At 44.3% G+C, this 22,845-nt stretch overlaps 1 protein-coding gene across 7 annotated transcripts in view; it reads right to left on the reverse strand.

Moving 5' to 3' along the window:
• LOC116829365 (RCC1 and BTB domain-containing protein 2) overlaps window positions 1-22,845 on the reverse strand; it is an 87,111-nt gene that overhangs the window by 47,709 nt on the left and 16,557 nt on the right. For 3 of the 7 annotated variants that reach the window (XM_075061594.1, XM_075061591.1, XM_075061590.1), the window contains exons 3-6: window positions 3,427-3,588; window positions 3,043-3,193; window positions 2,083-2,249; window positions 1,127-1,285 (exon numbers count right to left, since the gene is read on the reverse strand). In XM_075061594.1, the coding sequence (XP_074917695.1) occupies window positions 1,127-1,285; window positions 2,083-2,249; window positions 3,043-3,193; window positions 3,427-3,588 (639 nt within the window). Of the gene's footprint in view, window positions 1-1,126; window positions 1,286-2,082; window positions 2,250-3,042; window positions 3,194-3,426; window positions 3,589-22,845 lie in introns of those variants that run through there. The other 4 variants (XM_075061592.1, XM_075061593.1, XM_075061595.1 and 1 more) reach the window with 4 other exon arrangements.

Genomic DNA, 22,845 nt, shown 5'->3' on the forward strand with positions numbered 1-22,845 from the left:
AGGCCTGATATATTTCTCCCTATGGCCCAAAGAATTGCTTCTTGTAACACCTCCAGGTGAGGAAGCAATGAACCATTTGATTGACAAAGGGACACTATACATACTCTCTAGTAATCGAATGGAAGGTATAACTGGGAGAACTAGGTCTCAACTGTACAAGCAACAGGAGTAACAGGGGAAAAAAGAGCCATATGAAAGCTCAGCCGCACAAGTTCTTAAGATAGAAAATATGCTGGATGGTTATCAGATGACTCTGTATGGATTTCTGAATGGTGTATGCTGACTTACTTGCAGAATGTTCATTATCTGAATAGCTGAAATGGGAAAATTATGAAAGGTAACAGCAGAAATGCCTCCAGGAAATAAACCTGTCCAGGCAATAAGTCTATCAGTTTTTTTAAATAGCTCCAAGGATTGCATCCTAGCACATAGTTTGCAATGTCACTCACTCAAATTAGGCCAAGCCACCCCTCTGTCATGATGGATAGGTGGCCAGACCAAACTGAGTGGCGCTGAGACCCCATGTTTCAGGAGTGAGGAGTCATGCCCAGCCCCGTGGGACAGGAGCCACCACTGCAGGCTTACTTTCCAACTCCCATATCCCTGCGGCTCCTCCTGCACATCAGTTTTAGGGTTGCGGTGCTAGGTGGAGGGTGCATTTATATAATGTGGATTGCAAAGATTGCAAAAAAAAAGACAAAATACAGCTGGTGGGTCACCTTAAAAAATTAGGGAACCACTGGATTAGAGTCTTAAAAATTAATGTTGCATTCAAATATTTATTCTTAAAAGAATGTAATTAATTAACCTTAAATGAATTCTTTTCCGTTTACTGCAGAGATTTGTTCTGAAAGGGGTAAATTTAGGTAATTTGGGTAAAGTATCTCTCAGATGATATGTTTATGTGTGTGGTGCGGACAGTGGGAACAAGTACGACAATTTGATGAAAACTTTCTTATAACAGTACAGATTACCAGATTTTGGAAGTTACAGATTAATATTACTTTTCTCAGCAGTTTTAACTGTGATAGTGCTTGCAAAGGTAGATACTATCAACAATTTGTAGCCAATAATGCTGAATAAAATAAAATTCAGTCAGAAAAATTAACTTTAAGAACATTCTTACCTCCCCATTTTCTACAACAGCCATTGAACACATCTGTCCACAAGCTATATTAACAGCTATCTTATTTTGTAGGCAGCTGGTAACTCTTCGAGGAATTGGCTGATTAGCTGTTGAACCAGATCCAACCTGTCCTGAATTATTATAACCCCATGCATACACCTGTTATAGAAGAGTCATTAACAGAATAAGACTATAACATATTACTTTAACCAAATGTCCAAGTTATATAAACTGCACATATTAAAAAAAAATACATTCTAAACATATGTGGATTACAGGACTGCAGCAATTATTTTCTGTGCATCTAGGAAAGACACAGAAATGTTTGTTTCCTTTTTTATTTTCTTCCAGAAATCTGTCACTCCTTTCAACTCTAATTTCTAATGCTCGACTAGCTAAAAAAAACAAGAAGAAATCCTTCCCTACTATCAAAGATAATGCATCTTGTGGGGTATATTTGTGATTCCTTGTCTACAGAGTTACTGGAAGAAAACAAAATAGGACAAGTAATTGGACACCAACAATATCTCATAGTGTAACAGGACAATACTTTGTACCTCAATGGATTTAGATATTTAACTGTGGTGATCCTTCCACATATGCAAGGAGCTTAATTTACTGCCAAATTTAATGATGTGAACAAATTTTCACAGCAGGGCATAGTGGGAGAGGTCACAGATATTTTTAGCCATCCTTTGCAATACCAAGTGCTATTCTTGCATTAAGATCAGCTATCTCATAAGTAACTTCCTGCAATTGTAGGTGGACAAACATTGATAGACCTCAGATCTTCCAATTATTATTATTAAATATTTATATCATAGCAGCACCTAGAGGACAGCCAGGCCAGGTCCCATTGTGCTAGGCATTGTATGTTTTTCTATTTCTGGCATCCTATATAAATTCCATACAAAGGAAAAACACGGGTTATGCAGATTTATGCTAAGTATTCTCACCTCTCCATCAGATGTTAACACCATGGAATGGTGAGAGCCACAGGCGACTTCAATTACTTTCTTGTTTACCAAGTTAGTAGAGACTTGACAGGGAACTAAACCATGATTTGTTGTACCATTGCCCAGTTGACTATAAGCATTATGGCCCCATGTGTACACTTCTCCTTCTATAATAAAAGTGTGAAAAATCAACTTTAAAACACCTACTTATCTAATGACGATTCATCACAAGATGACAGAAAATGAAAAAGTCAAGTTCAACAATGGTGCACACTTCCTATCTAAGTATTTATATGCCCCCTAGGCTATTAGTCCTGTGTACACAAGAATGCTATTATTCTCCCAGTGTTCAATAAATGTCTAAAAGGGCAATACCAAGAGAATCACTTTAAAAGAAAGTGAGAGGAGGTAGTGTGGTCCAGAAGAGAGGACATAGGAATGGGAGTCAGATGAGACCTGAATTCAGTTCCTAGTTCTGCCACTTCTGGACCTGGTCAAGTAAAGTGTCTCTGTGCCTTGGTTTTCTCATCAAAAGCAGAATAATGATACTTTCCATTCTCTGAAAAGCACTTTGGAGTTCCTCAGATGACACTGTCACTATTTATTAATAAATAATACTATTAAGAACACAGTAGTAGTAGTAGTATTCTTGAAATATGCATTTCCACTTTGTATCCTTGAAAAGTACGTTTTGAAGTGTTTTGGGAGCCATAGCATCCTATCAGGAAGGTTAAACAAATGTTTGATGTACCACTTCATCAGATAGCTATTTAGATATGAACTACAGAATAATTATTAATCCTTCCACAGAATCTATACCCTTGCATTTTCATTAATACTATATCAGTCTAAGAAGCAGGATTGTCCATTTCACTCTCACAACTCAGGTCTCTCACAAATTATCAGGCCCGCTGAAGAAGGCACACATTTTAAAAATACAATATTCTCATCACACATTACCTGCAGTAGTAATAACAACATGAGGACCACTTCCATAGCTCAGACAGGCTATCTTTTTGCCACATAAAGTATCTAATCTCTGTGGTTCAATAGTGCTCTGAATGTCGCCTGTTCCCAAACAGCCACTGCAGTTGGTGCCAAGCACAAACACCTGTTATAAAATCTTATTGTTAATGTAGCAAGTTATTTATTACACTGTGACATTTACCATTTAAATGAAAAATAATCCATCCTAAACTTTCTTTATTCAATAATTAATGTATGATACTTCTCCAGGGTCTATTATCATAATTCTGGCTTCACTGCTAATCTATCCTGAATTAATAATGAATCAAATAGTTATCAAATAATATTCCACTAATGTACACTTTCTCTGATAATTACCTCATCATTTTCAGTTGCATACAACACTTCATTACCAGCACTGCCAAATACACAGGCTTGACGAATTAACTTCAGTTCTTCTTGAGAGCAGAGAGCAAAAATTGGCCATTTTCCAACATCCAACATCTTCAGGGCTGATAAGAAAGTAGCATGTATCACCTGCTGAGATTAAAAAACGATATCAGATATTTAGAAAAAAGGAAAATGTTCAACCTTATACAATGAAAGGGCTAAATCTAAAGAAAAATTAAACAGTAGATAAGAAAGGGTATTACTTTCTTGCCCAAGCACAAAACAATGTCTTATTTCAAACGTAGGTTCTGGACGGACAGTGATTAAAAAAGAATCCATACACACCATGATGAAGACCAAAAGAAAAAAAATAGAGAAAAGCACCAAATAATGTGTAGACATACTGAGACAACCAGTTCTGTCTCTAGTTTTCCAAAACTTATATTTCTGAAATTAAATTCCCTGGCTTCCAAGAGAGAACAAGAAGTTATTTTTATGGACCTAACTTGTGTAGCTTAAGTTCAATGTTCTGTTTCTTGGACTATGACAAACATAATTAATAGTCTTCCTTTTCAATATGTTATGCATAGTTGAACTGTATTACCTATGACTAATTTAGGCCTTTATTCCACAAAATTTAGATTCTGATCCAAACCCCACTGAAGTCAATGGAAAGACATTCATTGATTTCAATGAGCTTTGGAGTCTAAGTCTTACTTCAGTGGGACGACACCTGGTTGTAAGAGTTTGCAGGATCTAGGGCTACGTCTACACTGCACGATTATTTCGAATTAGCTTAAACCGATATTACAAAACAGATCTAATAAAATCGGTTTAGCGGGTCCACAGTGGGATCACGAAATCGACTGTTTGCGTCCATGGTCCAAAGCTACCATCGATTTCAGGAGTGGTGCACTGTGGGTAGCTGTTCCTCAGCTATCCCATTAGTTCCCACTTCCATGTTGAGAGCACAGTGCCTATGGGCAGAAAACATTGCCCCGGGTGGTGCTGGGTACAGCCTCACCCCTCCCTTTGTGAAGGCAGCAGACAACCCTTTGGCGCCTTTTTCCCCGAGTGCTTGAGCAAACACATAGCACAGCAATCATGGACCCTGAGATCACAAACGGTATCCTGACCATTGTCAACACCTCGCGTACTTCGTGCTGACTATACTGAACAATGAACTGCAAAGACAGGAGGAGAGGAGGAGGCAGCTATTGCTGAGCGGCGAGGACAGCGATGACGAGATGGAGGCAGAATTCTCCATAACCGCTGGCCCCAGCGTTTTGGAGCTACTGCTAAAACGGGGCATCTTCTACCCATTGAACGCCGAATTTGGGCACGGGAAACAAGCACAGACTGGTGGGACGCATTGTTTTTACGGTGTGGGACGATTCGCAGTGGCTGCGAAACTTTCGCATGCGTAAGAGCACTTTTTAGAACTTTGTGACATGCTTTCCCCTGCCCTGAAACGCCATAATACAAACATGAGAGCAGCCCTCACAGTGGAGAAGCGAGTGGCAATAGCCCTCTGGAAGCTTGCAACGCCAGACAGCTACCGGTCAGTCGGGAATCAATTTGGAGTGAGCAAATCTACTGTGGGGGGCTGCAGTGATGGCAAGTAGCCAAAGCAATCGTTCAGCTGTTGCTATGAAAGGTTGTGACTCTGGGAAATGTGCAGGTGATACTGGATGGCTTTGCTGCAATGGGTTTCCGAACTGTGGTGGGGCCATAGATGGAACCCATATCCCTATCTTGGCCCAGAACACCAGGGCACCCAGTACGTGAACCGCAAGGGGTACTTTCAATGGTGCTGCAAGCACTGGTGGACCACAAGGGACGTTTCACCCACATCCACGTGGGATGGCCAGAAGGGTTCATGACGCTCGCGTCTTCAGGAGCACTAGTCTGTTTAAACGGCTGCAGCAAGGGAATTACTTCCCAGACCAGAAAATAACCGTTGGAATGTTCAAATGCCTATAGTTATCCTGGGGGACCCAGCCCTACCCCTTGATGCCATGGCTCATGAAGCCATACACTGGCAGCCTGGACAGTGTCACCGAGCTGTTCAACTACAGGCTGAGCAAGTGCCGGATGGTGGTAGAATGTGCATTTGGCCGTTTTAAAGGGTCGCTGGCGATCATACTACTCGCTCAGACCTCAGCCAAACCACTGTCCCGCTTGCTATTGCTGCTTGCTGTGTGCTCCACAATCTTTGTGAGACTAAGGGGGAGACATTATGGCTGGGTGGGAGGCTGAGGCAAATCACCTGGCCGCTGAGTACGAGCAGCCAGAGACCAGGGCGATTAGAAGAGCAACACCTGGAGCGCTGTGCATCAGAGAAGCCTTGAAAACGAGTTTCAGCACGGCCCAGGGTACGGTGTGACTCTGTTTGCTTCCTCTTGATGACCCTCCGCACTTGATGGACTTATTCAGTGTAAGCAACCCACCCTCGCCCCCTTTTCATTACAGGTTGGCGAAGGAAATAAAATTCTGTCTCGTTTAAAAATCATTTATTGTTCATTAAAAGTAATTATGCATCTTGTTAAAAATCATGTGTTTTTCCTTACTACTTTTCCCTGTAAGCAACCCACCCTCCCCCTTTCGATGTATTCTTTATTACAAAGGAACTATAAAAAAAGGCAGAGAATTAGGAAGGTATCCCTGGATGCTGTGCTTTGGAAGGAGGGGGAAGGGAAGGGCATTAAGCACATTGTAGCGTATTACAGCTTTTCCTTGAACTCTCCAGGGGGTGGAGGAGTAGGCGGGTGCAGAAAGCCTTCCCCACACGTTCTTACACGTCTGGGTGAGGGAGATATGGGACGTGGGCTTGCAGGGAGGTTATACAGGGGCTGCAGCGCACTCTGCTACTGCGCTGCTCTTCCTGAAGATACACCATGCGTTGGAGGATATCAGTTTGAGCACGCAGCAGATCCAGCGTTGCTTCTCTCCAACGCTGGTCTTCCTGCCTAGCCCCTCTCAGATCGTTCACTGGATCATTTTCCTCCACTTTGCTACCCACATCTTCCAGTCATTCTGTTTATCCCTCTCATTGCGTGTTACTTCAATAATTTCCGTGAACATTCATCTCGCGTCTTCTTCTTCCTCCGCCGTATCAGAGCACGCCCTCGTGATGGCATAGGGACTGCAGAGAAATGTGCAGCTGCATGGGGAAAGGCAAACCAGGGTGATAGTATGTGGAAAGATACCTTTTACAGCAATGATAGTACTCTTTCACATAGAAACTATCCACCTTACAGAGCACATGTGATCTCTATACAAGGTCACATTTTGTATGTTTAAATATCAGTGTCTGTGTGACTGGTGTGGCACACACACAGACGCAGGTATGGCCAACTGTACATCCACGTGGCGATGGTAAGTAAGGCTTTAAAAGTTTGACTTCTCCGCGTTCATATACACAGTGATCTATATGATGCCTTGCTCCTGTTAAGAGGAACCTGCAAAGCCCAAACCCCCCTCTTTCACATCCACAACAGCGCCTGGCTCCTATCATAATACGATCGCTGCTAGTGATCACCCTACTTCACCTCCCGCAGCGCGTTGCTGGTAGCTGGGAAGAATCCTGCTTGCCAGATGCTGAAAACTCGTCGCTATCCCCTCCTCCATCCCCCGCTCTGGCAGTAGCAAATCGCCATGTCTGCGCCCCTATTTAACATTCCTGATTTTCTACAAGGTAACAATGGATGATATCTCTTTCCTGACAATACCACTGCAGGAGGCAGATCGTTCTTGTTTATGCAATGCCTTCAGTGCAATGGCTTCAATGCCTGCAGTTACCAAATGTCTTGCAAAATGCATGGCGTTGAAAAGTTACCTACTATGGGGGAACGGAGAAGGCTGCCTTGGCCAGAAATGTTCTCATATATCATAAGGCTTTTTTGAGTTCCTCCACGATCGATTCATGGAGATTATTTGGAGGATTTTCGCTCCCATCCCCAGACATGTTAACGAAATTTCCTTGTCACAGTAATGGCTGCGACTGCAGCAAAGCCCTGGTGTCAATGTGATCTAAAAAAACCATCTTGTTTTAATCCGTGTTTGATACAGAATGAAGGGACACTTTACTGGAGGTCGCTTCCATGGCTTCACTGTCTGGGCTTGTCGCTTGGGAGCGCAGGGACTGTAATTCTTGGGTCCTCAAAAAGATCCTGGCTGTTGGGGTTTTACGGACTGCTGTGTGCTATCACCACGGTCATCTTCATCCTCATTCTTCCTCTCCATCTTGCCCCTCGGCTACATCATCAGAAACACTTGATATTTCAATCCCAAAGTCTGAATCCACGGACGGGGTGGGGCACTGGTAGCACTGAACCCCAAAATTGCATGTAGTTCAGCATAGAAGCGGCATGTTTTCGGCTCAGAGCCTGACTTTCCGTTTGCTTCTCTGGCTTTCTGGTAGCCCTGTCTAAGCTCCTTCACTTTCACTCGGCACTGCAGGGAGTCCCTGCTGTGCCCTTTTTCAGCCATAGACTTTGAAATTCTTTCAAAAACTTTTTCATTTCGTCTTTTGGAACGCAGTGCTGTGAGCACTGAGTCCTCACCCAGATAGCGATTAGATCCAGAACCTCCTGTGTGGTCCAAGCTGGCGCTCTTCTTCGATTTATCAGGAGACTGCATTGTTACCAGTGCATATGAGCTCTGTGTGGTCACCTGTGTGTGTGCTGACCCTCACGGTGGACAATCAGGAAATGGAATTAATTCAAAAGTTCGCGGGGATTCAGGTTTTTTCCTGTTTACCTTGGCCAGTGCATCACAGTGTACTGTCCGATGCCTATCATGAGTGCCCCGTCACAAATGGTTCTGAAACCAAAATTGGGAGTGAGTGGCTCACTTGGGACATAGTCCAATCGCTCCCTTCTTGTCTTTCTAAAATTGAGTACATCCCTGCCTGGACTGTCATAGCCCCGGCTGCTCCAAGTGCCCCCCCCCCCGTTTTATGTCACAAATAAGTCTAAGTTTCTTATTCTTGTATTCCTGCACGACTGCATGACATAATGGGGGGGGGCCCCTGCCACGGTAGCTGCGGAGGGTTGGGAGAGAAGTGAAGCAATGGGTGCGGTTCTTGCGGGAGAACCCCCTGTTATACAGCCACGGAGTAGCTACGCTCTTCTAATACACTTGACTCTTCTTTCGAGGGGTACCGTGTTAGTCTGGACTGAAAGCATCAGAGAGTCCTGTGGCACCTTATAGACTAACAGACGTCTGTTAGTCTATAAGGTGCCACAGGATTCTCTGCTGCTTTGACTCTTCTTGTAGGCAGGGACAGACTCTATTTTTAGAAAACCATAAGGGAGGGATTGACTTCAGTGGCCAGTGAGTCAATCCCAAGTTTGCTTTTTGCGTTGGCCCCCGGTGATTTTAGCCAGGGCACTCATGATACGCAGCGGGACAGTCAGAGAAGAAGAGATTAACCGTCATGTCATTGCCAGTTTTCTCAGCAGTAGACGGTACAGAACGACTTTGGTAACCATCACTGCTATCACTGGCAAAGCAATTGAATGCTGGTGTGTAGCACTCGAGTGTCGCCTCTTCTCCACGGCATCTAGTACACAAATGGTGACGGGAAAAAAAAAAGCGGACGGTCTCTAGGGCTGCCGTGCTATTGTTTCTGCAAGGCAATCCAGGAGAAAAAGGTGCGAAAGGACTGTCTGCTGATGTTTTCCGGAGCAAGGAATGACTGACGACATTTACCCAGAACCCCCGTGACCATTAACATTAGCATCAGGGCGGGGGATCATGGAGGATGGGAAGGGGTGCTGAGGGGACTCCAGCTATCCACAGTCCTCAGCAGTCTTTAAAACTATTTGCATTCTTGGCTGAGCGCCAATGTCTGTAGTTACAACAAGGTGTCTCGCATGGGTTACGGAACAGCTCATCCAGTCTCTTCCCCACCTATACCAGCACGAGAAATGAAAGTTAAATAAACCAATCCTGAGTACTTACAATGTCACCCTCTTTGGTACTGAATGCTGCTGATAGATGGGCGATGCTGCAGCACTGAAGAGCATTATCTGCTCCTCTCCCCCTTCCTGGTGGTAGACAGTACAGTACTGCTGTAGACAGCAGAAACTGTTACAGTCTCCCCTCTTTTTGTTACACTCATCAGTAAATGGGACAGAATGGATATAACCCTGTGAAATTTTTGAAAGCAAAATTGGGATTGACTCACTTGGGACTGAGTCAATTCCTGCCCTTTATGGTTAATAAAAATAGAGTCAGTCCGGACAAGAATAGGATAAAGTGTATATAAAGCAGTGTATCACAGCACAGCTGCTCCACTCAGTATTCACAGAGGGAGCCGCTGCAAGTAACGCAACCGTTGCTTCCCGCCTACCTGGGCTACCACGGCAGTGCCCCCCCGGCATTGTTTGCCATGATGTTATGAAGAATGCATGATAAGAATCACAGAGTAGTTAGTGAGAATAAAATGAGGGGGAGGCAGCCTCATGGGCTATGACAGTCCATGCAGTTCAGAATCTTTTCTTTACACAAGAGAGGAAGGGGTCTGATGAAGCTCAGCCCCCAGGTGATAAGATGAAGACAGTTACCAGCTGTTCTGTACCATCCACTGTCAGAAAAAGGGAGTCATTCCCATTTTCACCAAGAGCCCCGGCCAGACTCAGCCAGGAGCACTCACTGGACAACTATCTACCACTGGGGAGGGGCAGAGGAGCGGATACTGCTCTTCACCGCAGCAGCATCGCGTCTGCCAGCAGCATTCAGTACACAGAGGGTGACATATTTCAGTAGTCAAGGAATTATTTATTTTACTTTTCTTTCACGTGCTGGGGGGGGAAGAGACTGACGAGCTGTTCCGTGAACCACGCAAGACACCGTGTATTAAGCTAAGACATTGGGTGCTCAGCAAGAATGCAAATAGTTTTCAGAGACCGCTGTGGAGACTGTAGCTGTAGTCCTCATTACCCCTCCCTCCCTCCCTCCATGAGCATCCGTTTGAGTCTCTGGCTTCCCGTTACGGTTGTCACGCACCGCTGTGTATCCTGAGTTTTTTTTTTCAAACGCTTTGACATTTCCTGTTCTTTAATGGAGCTCTGATAAAAACAGATTTGTCTCACCATACAGCGATCAGATCTAGTATCTGCCGTAAGGTTCAATGCAGGAGCTACTTTTGCATTGAACTGCATCGCCACCGTGGTGATCAGAGCTGGACACGTGAAAGCAGGAAATGTCATTGCAAAGGTCTCGGGGCTTTTCCTGTTTTACCGGCACTCCGCATCCGAGTTCGGATTGCGGACCAGAGCGGTCAGTGGTGCACTGTCCTGCCTAGAATAATAGGCAAGTGTAATAGAGATCCAGTGTATCAGAGAGCACATCTGCTCCGTGTCAGTATTCACAGGGGTTGCCCTGCAAGAACCGCATCCGTTGCTTCCTCCTCCCTTAACCTTCCTGGGCTACCGTGGCAGTGCCCCTCCCCCATTTGTGTCATGAAGTTGTAAGGAATACAAGAATAAGAAACAGAGACTTGCTAGTGAGATAAAATGGAGGTCGGGGGGGAGGCACATTTGGAGGCAGCCTCCCGGGGCTATGACAGTCCAGGCAGGATGGACTCTATTTTCAGAAACCATAAGGGAGGAATTGACTCATTGCCAAGCGAGTCATCCCAATTTGGCTTTCAAAAATATTTCAGCCCCCCAGTTTCGATGATGAAGCTGGTTATTAGCCGTTTCTGTCCTATCTACTGTGAGGAACCAGGAATAATTGCCTCTCGTTGAGCAATTATCAGCCATGGGTTTCTCAGTGGATGGTGGGAGGCCTGCAGCACCGTCTACCACCGGGGAGGAGGAGATGGAGAGGAGCGGATACTGCTCTTCACTGCTGTAGCATCCGTCTACCAGCAGATTCAGTACACATAGGGTGACATAGAAAGTAGTCAAGGAATGATTTTCTTTCCTTTTTTTTTCACGTGGGGGGGGGGGGAAGAAACTGAGGAGCTGATGTTCCCTGAAACCACGCCAGACACTGTGTTTTGAACCTACAGACATTTGGAGCTCAGCCAAGAATGCAAATAAATTTCAGAGACTGCTGTTGGACTGTGGGATAGCGTGGAGTCTCAGTACCCCCTCCCTCCCTAATGAGCGTCATTTGAGTCTCTGCTTCCCGTTACGCTTGTCACGCAGCGTGTGTATCCTGCAGTTTTTTTATTCAAACGCTTTTGGCATTTCGTGTTCTGTAACGGAGCTGAATACAACAGATTTGTCTCCCCATACAGCGATCAGACCTAGTATCTCCCGTACGTCTAAGCTGGAGCTCTTTTTCGATTTCAGACTGCAATCGCTAGCCGTGCTGATCAGAGCTCCACAAGCTGGGCAAGCAGGGAAATGTAATTCAAAAGTTCGCGTGGCTTTTCCTGTTTACCTCCCCGCTGCATCCGAGTTCAGATTGCTGTCCAAAGCGGTCAGTGGTGCACTGTGGGGGATGCCGCCCGGAGGCCAATAACAATCGATTTCATCACATGAACCCTAATCCGAGTTATCACTATCGAATTTAGCGCTACTCCTCTCGTTTGGAGGAGTTGCAAAATCGATTTAAGGAGCCCGTTTAAGTCGATATTAATGAGCACGTCGTGTGAACGGATACAGCGTTAAATCGGTATATCGCCATTCTAAACCGATTTTTTAAAGTCGCAGTGTAGACCTGGCCTAGCTTTCTTTCCAATGTCTGTACAGCACTAAGAACAATGTTTGTTAGCAGCCACTATTCAGTAAACACTTAAGAATATGTCTAACTAGAGGCATGACAATAGGCCAACTGTAGTCAATGTAGCTATTCATCATGAAATGCTAAGCACGTGCTTAAGTGCCTTGCTAAATGAAGGTCTAAATAATTGGTCAATATAAGAGCGCTCGTTCAAAAACTCATCTATGGCAATTCATCTATGTTTGTGGCCCCTTTGTGCAGCTAGTGCATAGGACCCCATAATAAGGATTTCCCCTGCCTTCTCCATGGGGAATACATGTGCACAGTAGTAAGCCAGTGCAGGATCCAGAGAGCAAACCTATACACCCACACTCACATAGCAAGACTGTATCACCTGCGAGTGAGGCTCTGGGGGTATTCTGCATGGATGAGGGAGTGACTGCAGTGATCCTACACCCTGGCAATTCTATACCAGTGCAATGGCCCCTCAGGCCACTGCAACAAGGGCAGAAGTGTAGTCTTTTGGGCTGCCCTATCCTGTGATGGTGGACGAACCAGCCCCAAATAGATCTCTAAAGAAAACCAGGGTGGATAAAAATCAATGATTAAAAAAAAAAATAAACAATCCGATTTTTTTTTTATTTAAATTGGATTTTTTTTGATAAAATGCTTTTTGAGGAAAAAACCTATCTGAAGATAGTTTTAATTAAGATACATTATAGCTCAAAGATATCTCATCATGGATAGGGATTATAAATTCTAATTCTGTAGTATGAGACAATATATTCATGTAAATGTTAAGAAAAGTTTGTAAATGAGTGCCAATAGTTCATAGGATTAGGGACCCAATCTTACGGGCTTTCCGAGGCTTCTGTACATATTATTAACGTTAATCTTTCTATCTACCCAATGGGACTCAGTGCTCAGTCTAAACAGGGGCAGGAAAAACATTTTGGCCTGGGGCCTGTCATAAACAGATAGTAGAAAGTTAATAGAACCAAAGTACTGTAATATCTCGTTTTGACTGTAAAGGGTCAAACAAGTTCAGTAAGCCTGGCTGTCACGAACCACAGGACAATCAGGGACAGGATAGTTCAAATCTTGAGGGAGGGAAGTTTCTGTGTGTGCTTTAAAATTTGGTTGTTGTTCTCTCTGGGTTTGAGAGTGACCAGAGCCGTGCAACCAAAGGTTTCTCTCCAACTTTTCCAATACAGGCTATTATCAGTTCAAAAATAGTGAGTAACTGAAGTAGATAAGGTGAGTTAGGTTTATGTTTGTTTTTTTATTTGCAATTGGCATTTGGCTGGAGGAGTTTTAATTGTGTATTTGGCTGGAAGGAATTCAATTTGCATTTTTGCTGGAAGGATTTTAATTTGTACTTGTATACTTGGGCTGGGGAGGGGGTATTCCCAGTGTCTATAGCTGAAAAACCCTGTTACCTATCCATCTTAAATTTAAAGATAATTTTTACTGTTTTCTCTCTTTAATTAAAAAGTTCTTCTTGTTTAAGAGCCTGATTGTTTTTTTATTCTGGGTGAGACCCCAGAGGACTGGGTCTGGATTTCACCAGGGAATTGGTGGGGAGAAAGAGGGAAGGGGGGAGAGAAGGCGTAATTTCTCTCTGTGATACGGTTTACTTTCTCTCTCTCAGGAGAGTCTGGGAGGGGAGAGAGAAGGAGGGGGGAAGCTGTGAATTTCCTCTCTGTTCTAGATTCAAAAAGTTTGAATCACTGTGATCTTCCAGGGTACCAGGAGGGGAAACCTGGGGAGAGGCAACGGTGGGGGGGAAGGGTTTACTTTTTCCCTGCGTTAAGATCCAGAGGATCTGGCGTGCTTGGGGTTCCCCGGGCAAGGTTTTGGGGGGACCAGAGTGTACCAGGCACTGTGAATTCCTGGTGGTGCAGCGCTACATAGTACTAAGCTGGTAATTGAGCTTAGAGGAATTCATGCTGGTACCTTCTCATCTTTTGGACGCTAAGTTCAGGGTTGCAGGTGGGAATTATACCATGACAGGGCCATACTGGGTTTCAGAAATTGTGATGAAGGGTGGTTAGGGAAGGGGGTCATGCCCTGGCCCTCACCCCCTATTTGCCCCCCCCGGGCTCCTGCCCCATCCACCCCCTGTTCCCTGATTGTCCCCCTGGGACCCCCGCCCCATCCACCACCACCCCTGCACCCCTGTTCCCCTGACCGCCCCCGGAACCTCTGCCTCTGCCTGCCCCTTGCTGGCCCATCCAACCCCCACTCTCATTCCTGAGTGCCCTCCCTGAAGCCCTGCCCCACTCACCCCCCCCGCATCGTCCATTCTCACTGCCCAGGAACCCCTGCCCGAGTGATTGCCCCCCACTGCCCCATTCAACCCCTACTCTCATTTCTGACTGCCCCCCCGGACCCCTGCCCCCCCATTCGACCCCCTGTTCCCCACCCTCTGATTCGCCCTGCCCCCTATCTATTACCCCTGCCCCCTGCCCCCCCCCCAAACTCTCCTGCCCTCTATCCAACCCCCTCGCTTCCTGCCCCCTTACTGCGCTGCCTGGAGCACTAGTAGCTGGCGGTGCTACAGCCGCGCCACCCGGCAGGAGCCAGCCACGCCATCGCCACCGCACAGCACAGAGCACTGAGTCAGGCTGGGCTCTGCAGCTGCACTGCCTCAGAAGTTCGCAGCCCCGCCACCCAGAGCATTGTGCCAGCCACAGAGTTAGCTGAGCTGCGGGGGAGGGGGAATAGCAGGGGAGGTGCCAGGGGTAGCCTCCCAGGCCAGAAGCTCAGGGACCGGGCAGGAGGGTCCCACGGGCTGGATGTGGCCCACGGGACATAGTGTGACCACCTCTGGTCTAGAAGATACCATCAGAAATGCTTAGTTTTGCAGCTCTCAAACTGTGGATTTGTGTCTCCAGAGATAACATCGCATCGAGCATTGTAAAGTCGAAACCGACATTGTAAAATCAAAACTTGATGACAATTTATAAACATCATAAATACCATAAGCAGCGCAGGTGAGGGATGTGCTGGCTGTGGCTTCTCGGAGCCCCCATTGGCCTGGGATGGTGAACCGTGGCCAGAGGGAGCCGTGATTGGCTGAACCTGCCGACATGGCAAGTAAACAAACTGCCCCGGCCCGCCAGGATGCTTACTCTGGCGAGCCGCGTGCCAGAGGTTGCCAACACCTGTATTAAGGTTATAACAACCAACAAGAATGCACTTGTATGTAAAAATCCATGATTAAATCGAGTCTTCCTGACTAGTGATTTAAATCAATTTTAAATCATGATTTAAATCAAATCAACCCTGATGAAAAGAATTAATTTCAAATTCTTAGCTATGACATCTCTGCAATATTTGTAAAGACCTAGTGTTTCAGTTTAGTCTAATCTGGATGTTAGTTACAATTTGTGGCAAACAATAAAACCTTAAGTAATAGCCTAGCTCCACTAAAGTAAATGGCAAAAAAGAGTGAGGATTTCACCTCGTTTCTTATTTTTTTAAGTATTTGTTTTTAAAGGAGAGAACTTAAATAGATTTCATTTTAAGCCAACAATTCTAAAATAGTCAAATAAAATGTTTCAAAGTAAACTGTACTTCATACAAATTAGTCCATCAGAGAGATTAAAATAGATTCAGTTCTTTATTAAGGGGAGGTAAGAAAGGGAAAGAATTTTATAACAGATATTTAAAAACCCCCACCATTATTACTGAATATTCATTTTTAAACAAACATTTCAAACATATTCATCATATAACTCCCCGATTATATACTACAAGATATTAAAAACTTTTTAAAAATTCATAATCTCCATTATGTTACCAAATCTACTGATGAAAAAAGAAAAACTCCTTTAAAAGTCTACCCAAGAACACTCTTGCGCTTGAAAAATATCCAAATTTATTTTCAGGCATCTGAAATAACAAAGCCTTCACTATAATCCTCCTTTGTGGTTTTAGATGTATCTGTTTCAACACTGCTTCAGATCACTAAATATATAATCTATATTAATTTAGTTATCATTTAGACTTCCACATGTAAGTATAAAAAAGTCTTCTGAATAAGGATAAAATCCTGCCATTCAGCACAAGCCAATGACTTCATAACAAATTTGTTGTATAAACCTGCAAACACAAACAACTCTCCAGCAAGACTTCCTACTGAAATAGTGTCTGAACCGCAATCAAATGTTGGGACTGAAAGGCAGAGGAAGTCCACTGCAGCCTGTTACGCCAACATTACAGACACTGTCGCTACCGGCATTCTTCCCATTGGCACCAGACTCAACGGACATTCAGAGGCCGGAACCAGAGTCAACAGTTCAAGGAATCTGTCCTCCATACCCTCTACCTAGGAAGGGTCGGAGGCACCCATGCCATCCTCTGCACCAGAGACAGCACCAGAAGAGTCACCTCAAGAGTTGCAGCACTCACAATCCATCATAGGCGATCTCTTCTTTGGTGCTCACGGCAGAGAACAATTCCTGCACTTCTTCAGAAAGGCCTGTGCCCCAGAACGGGAAGCAGCAGTACTTTCCAAGCCGGAGGGCAATCTGCAACCTAAGGAAGTCCTCAGTACTCGAATTTCCCATAGGAACAATGTAGCATCGAGTATTATAAAGTCAAAACCGACATTGTAAAATCAAAACACGATGACAATGTATAAACAACATAAGTGCCATTCGTCATAACTCGGATGTCGTAAAGTCAAGGATGGCCTGTATCTGCCATTAAAGCCCTTGACTCTTTTGGGGGGAAGAGATGGCCACCAAAAAGGTCATTTTCATGGATAGGTGAAGAAGAGAACAAGTGGCCATTGGTTCAGAGAGGGTTTCATAAGACAATTAATTATCAAGTTTAGATCCTATACAGGACTGGCCTACCTAACGTAAGAAAAACGGTTTCTCAGTCCCTGGGATGAGCATACACTGAGAATCCCTCAACAGAGGAACGAAAGGCCTTTACAGCACCCACTGGCCACAGTTCCTGATGGAACTCATAGATAATCCTGACTTTTATCGTTCCAACAGATAGTCAAGATTAGCAGAGATGGATGAAAATTGTTGTCGGACACACCAGTGTTGAATTCTCTTCCATTCTGAAGGTAAGTACTTTGGGTAGACATTTTCCTGTTGTTTAATAATACCTGTGATACCTCTGCAGAACAGGAAGAGTCTATTCCCGAGAACTATTGAGCAGCCAAGCCTTGAAATGAAGAACTCCCTGACTGGAATGGAGAGTCTGACCGGAGATCTGAGAGAGCAGGTGGGGAATGGACGGAAGAGTCAACAGCGGAGAGATAGCAAAGTGAATCAGGCAAGGGTACCAGACCTGTCTGGGCTATGTTGGAACCACTAATGTAGTCTTGGCTTTATCTTGCTTGATCTTGTTTACCAATTTGAGAATGAAATATGTTGGAGGAAACGCACACAAAAGACCTTTAATTAATGGAACAAAGAAGGCATCTCAAGCGAATGGAGGTTCAACCCTCTGCTCAAGCAGAATTATTTGCACTTCCTGTTGGTAATGGTGACAAAGAAACCCACAGAAAATACCCTGATTTGTATTTTATCAGTGACTATTTATCAGTAAAGATTGTAGAATTCAAAGTTTTCATGAAATTTTGCATAAAACAGAATATAACTTGTTTCTCCAAAGTTACACTGACCTAAAACAAAGACAATAAACTTTCTGATTATGGGGTCTGACTATTGCCCACAAAAATTTCCTCACTGAAATCAAAAGGAACTTTGAATGTGCAAGAAACACAGGAAATAGTCCATGTTTTTTAAGACAATAAGGAAAATTTTTATCCATGCAGTTTTTTCCATCCCACCATTCAATGGGCTTCCTACTTCATTTCTCACCATTTTTCAACTACCCTTGTAAACTGTGTGTCTGACAGCATGGATTCTGAGCTGCTGACCAAATCTGGTGATGAGTGCTATGAACACAATGCACTGGTCCAGCATTATTTCATGAGCTGCAAAACAGAGAATGGTTCAGAGATGCCTGCCCTATTGTCTGCCACGGAAACAAATAATTAAAGATTGCTGCTGGCATTCACGGGACAGCTTGCCACAGTGGACCGCTGGTACTGAGCTAAGGAAACAAGCACTGAGTGGTGGGTGTGATGTTGCAGTCTATATGGTTTTATAAAAATATGCTAATGAGTGAATATAACGTAACTGGAATATTCTTCATGCAAAAGGTCTCTTGTAAGGTATCTTTACAAAGCTTATAATCTACTGAGTGTGATCATCCTATTTGTATAAATGTACCACTCTTGTAACTGAAACTAGAAATATGAAATAGAACTTTGAGGGCCTACTGTAATTATCCAAAGTGAGGGCCGTTAATGATGGTTTGGAATCTTGATGATTTCCATTAACCAGGACAATTGTCTGCAGATGGTTGTGTTTTACCTGTAAGTCTTCCTGTATAGGTGTGTGCTGGCAAGTGGGCAATGAAGTCTTGCAATGACATGTGATCATGTCACCTGAACTGGAATCCATCTTTAACCTGGTGTCTTTCCATTGAGAAAGAGGGGTTAGAACCCAGAGAGGGACAAAGGATTCTCGCCTTATGCAAAGATATATAAAGTGGTGGAACAGAACAAAGAAAAAGGAGCCATCCTGAAGAATCCCCTAGCTACCACTTGAGCTGGAACAAGAGCTGTACCAGGGGAAAGAATTGTGCCCAGGCCTGGAAGGTGTCCAGTCTGAGGAAAAACCTTACTGAAGCATCTCTGAGGGTGAGATTATCTGTATTCAGTTGGATTAGACACAGATTTGCGCATTTTATTTTATTTTGCTTGGTGACTTACTTTGTTCTGTCTGTTAGTACTTGGAATCACTTAAATCCTACTTTCGGTATTTAATAAAATCACTTTTCACTTTCCCAAAAGATCCAAGCACTTCAAGTCTTTGGGGAAGAACTTGAATCTGCCCTGATGAGCTCTGTTATTCAATATCATGACCATCAGGGAATTCAGGGCTGGGTGGGAACAGAACCCCTCGAATCTCTGTAGAGACACAGTATAAAACACTTCAAGTGCTTGGCCACCGGTGGTACTGAGACCAGCAAATCTCAAAGAGCTCTCACAGGCTCAAGGAGCGCCTCATTAACTGGAAAGCCACTCTCTCAGGGTCAGAAGGCTGGAGAATGACCACAAATTTATGGGTATTCTCCTGCAGAAACTCCACCTGAATTTCAAGGGACAAGGTCACATGACATAAAAGGTCTTGTTAAGCCTTGAAGTCCTCCAGGATGGAAGGGGAGGATGAACCAGGTAACACTACACTGTCTGGGGACAAGGCAAAGTCTCTGGATGGGAAAACTCCAGCAGTTCTGCAGGAAGGGGAACTGCGGGCATCTGGACTTGCAGCTTATCTGCAGCCATCAACGCCACACAAGCTGGTGATCTTGTTTTTGATTTGGATGACAAGCAAGTCCTGAGCTTCCCACTGAGCCCAAGGTGGCCACTGGTATAGGTAAGGCATTGGTGGCCAGTAGGTGCCACACCAGGGGCCTCCATCCTGGCTTCAGGGGTGCATGCCATCCCTGGTAGCTGTATTGGTCTACTGGTGGCCTTCAGACTTCCTCCGGTGATGTGGAATGGGAGGATGAGGATCCTGACTCTGAAGCAGAGGTGTCCCAGGATCTCACAGAAATAGGAGGAGCAACTCTAGAGGGAACCAACAGGCAGTTTGACTCATCTGTGGCCCAGAACGAGGTTGAAATTGGCTCTCCCATTGTAGTCAGCATCACTGGTGCCGAATGCAAGGTCAGTCCCAATGCAAACAACTGTACCAGAGCACCCGCATGCCTTGACGTTGAGGGTGGTGACAACCTCCATGGAACCATCTGCAGCATCGATTGCATTGGTGCCAAGGGAGGGCCTAGTAATGAAGTCTTGTACTGCAAGGGGTGCTTCCTGGTGCTGTGCCAGAGGGCTGAAGAGTTTAACGGCATGCTCTAACTGGGGGGCCACTGCAGACATCAACCTCACAAAGACTTGGATTAGCAGTAAGGACAGGACTGAAAGGCAGAGGAAGTCAACCACAGCACGTTACGCCAACATTACTGACACTGTTGCTACCGGCATTTTTCCCATTGGCACCAGACTCAACGGACGCTCAGAGGCCGGAAGCACAGTCAACAGCACAAGGTGTCTGCCCTCCCTACCCTCTACCTAGGGAGGGTCGGAGGCACCCATGCCATCCTGTATGCCAGAAGAGTGACCCTGGGAGTTGCAGCACTCACAATCCATCATATGTGATCTCTCCTTTGGTGCTCATGGCAGAGAACTTCTTCAGAAAGGCCTGTGCCCCAGAACGGGAAGCAGCAGCACTTTCCAAGCCTGAGGTTAATCTGCAGCCTAAGGAAGTCCTCAGTACTGGGTCAGGGCTCATTGCCTGTTCAAGCAGGTGCTGCTTCAGGCAAAGGTCTTGTGTCACCTGAGTCCTCTTTTTAAAATGACCTACAGATTGAATAGCACTCTTTAAACTTGCCTTTGCCAAGGCAGAGCAAGCATCGCCTGTGGGGATCACTGTTGAGAATAGCTAATTCACACAAAGTGCAATGCCTGCATCCCAGAGGAGAACTACCATTATCACTATGCTATAGTCTATAACTTTTACTCTAACACTACTATTAACTACGTTGAATAATACTAGGTGTCATAAACAGATAGTTAAGGGTTAATGCCTCTTTTACCTGTAAAAGGTTAAGAAGTTCACCTAGCCTAGCTGACACCTGACCACAGAAACCAATGGGGGAACAAAATGTTTCAAAAAGAAGGAGGGAAGTTTTCCTTTGTTTTAGTCAGTTTCAGTTTCAGCCAGAGTGAAAAAGATCAAGGAACCAGCCTCTTATCAGAGTAGTAAGTTTTAGAAAGGGATAAACAGGTTTATGTTTAGTTTCTTTGTAACTTGTCTTGATACCATTAAGGGAATTATCAAATTTGGGTATTCTTGTGTGTATTAAGATTTTTGCCCAGGGGAACATCCTCTGTGTTTTGAATCTGTTGTCTGTGAGAGTAGCTAGTGTGCTAATCTCTCCCAGAGGGTTTTCTTTTACCTTTTTTTTCTTTAATTAAAAGCCTTTTTCTTAATACCCTGATTGATTTTTTCCTTGTTTTTAGATCCAAGGGGTTTGGATCTGGACTCACCAGAAATTGGTTGGGGAAGGGAGGGGGGATGGTTAAATTCTCCTTGTGTTAAGATCCAAGGGGGTGGATCGGTGTTCACCAGGGACTTGGTGAGGAAGTCTCTCAAGGCTACCCAAGGAGGGGAAGGTTTTGGGGGGAAAGAGGGTGTTCCAGATACTGAGAAATCTGGATGGTGGCAGCAAGACCAGATCTAAGCTGGTAGTTAAGCTTTGAGCTTCTCATGCAGGTCCCCCTCCCATCTGTACCCTAAAGTTCAGAGTGGGGAAGGAACCTTGACACTAGGCTTAGAAGATAAATTGCAAGATTGTGATGCAACATCCACAGAGAGCTCCAACTACAGCTGACAGGCAGTGAGAAGGAACTGAGGGGACTCGGGGCAGTGCCACCTCATATAGCCGGAGAGAGGCTACAGGCATGAGGCACAAGCACTGCCGTCTATGAGTATGCTAGGCAAAAGTATCTATCTCTGGCACGCGCACACACCTACTTGGAGTACACATCTGCATCTACTCAAAGAAGAGCTGATTAAAAGACTTATTTATTTTTCAATGCACCTCACCTAAAGACATTCACTGACCAGTAAGTCAAAATAATATTGAATGCATCCATAAATAAACACATTGGCCAAATGTCTTCCTCAGTGGTCTACATTCCTTGTTTGGTACTGTTTAACATTTGTTTATGGACACAAAACCAATGAAATGTTTGTGCAATTAGGTCAGAATGGTAATACTTCAATGTCAATATTTGGTTGATGTGCAGTTTTTTAGTTTTGTTTGTTTCTTTTTTAAAAATATCACAGACTCTTAAAGTAACTGCTTTTCACAGTGTCACCAACTGTTCTCCAAGCTGCATTTGCTGATGTGATGTAGTCTGAAGTTCTAAACGGACAGCCAAGGTTTATCTCCATCTGCACAAATTTCCTACTTTCTTGAAAACAGACACTGGTTTCTTAAAGATTTAGATTCTGTGTTTCAGTTCTCTCCTATCTGCCCAGCTGATGGGTCAGAACGAATAACAGTGTGGTTTTCTCTTCAATAACATCCCTAGTCTAGAGACACTCAAAGATACCCTTATATAAAAAGTAATGAAAATTACAGCATTTCTTTAACATTACTTACAAAACTAAAAATCATACACTATAGGAAACAATGGGAAAAAAAAGCATTACCAAAACTGCCCAATAAAAATAGTTACATTAAAATCCTTGTAAAATATAAAAATAAAGATGCTCTAATACAATTTACTAACACCCATGAATTAATTAGAAATCTGGCTTAGGAATTAACAGATAAGTTCGACCCACTAAGGGACTGAGATGATATTTGTGGCTCCCTTATTCTCTATTTTTTTTATCTCCTTACCTTCCATACTCCCCATCAGAGCTGAGTCTAATATTGAAGACAATACTGATCTAGAAAAATGCACCACCACATAATGTTTGGAAAAGCTATGTATCGAAGTCCAGGTCGTAGCCTTCCAAATCTCAACAGGAACATGTTTAAATAACACCACAGATGTAGACAGAGATCTCATAGAATGAACTAATGCCCTAGGAGGAGGTTAAATAT

The sequence above is a fragment of the Chelonoidis abingdonii genome, chromosome 1 (genome assembly GCF_003597395.2).
Source record: "Chelonoidis abingdonii isolate Lonesome George chromosome 1, CheloAbing_2.0, whole genome shotgun sequence".
NCBI classification, from domain to species: domain Eukaryota; kingdom Metazoa; phylum Chordata; order Testudines; family Testudinidae; genus Chelonoidis; species Chelonoidis abingdonii.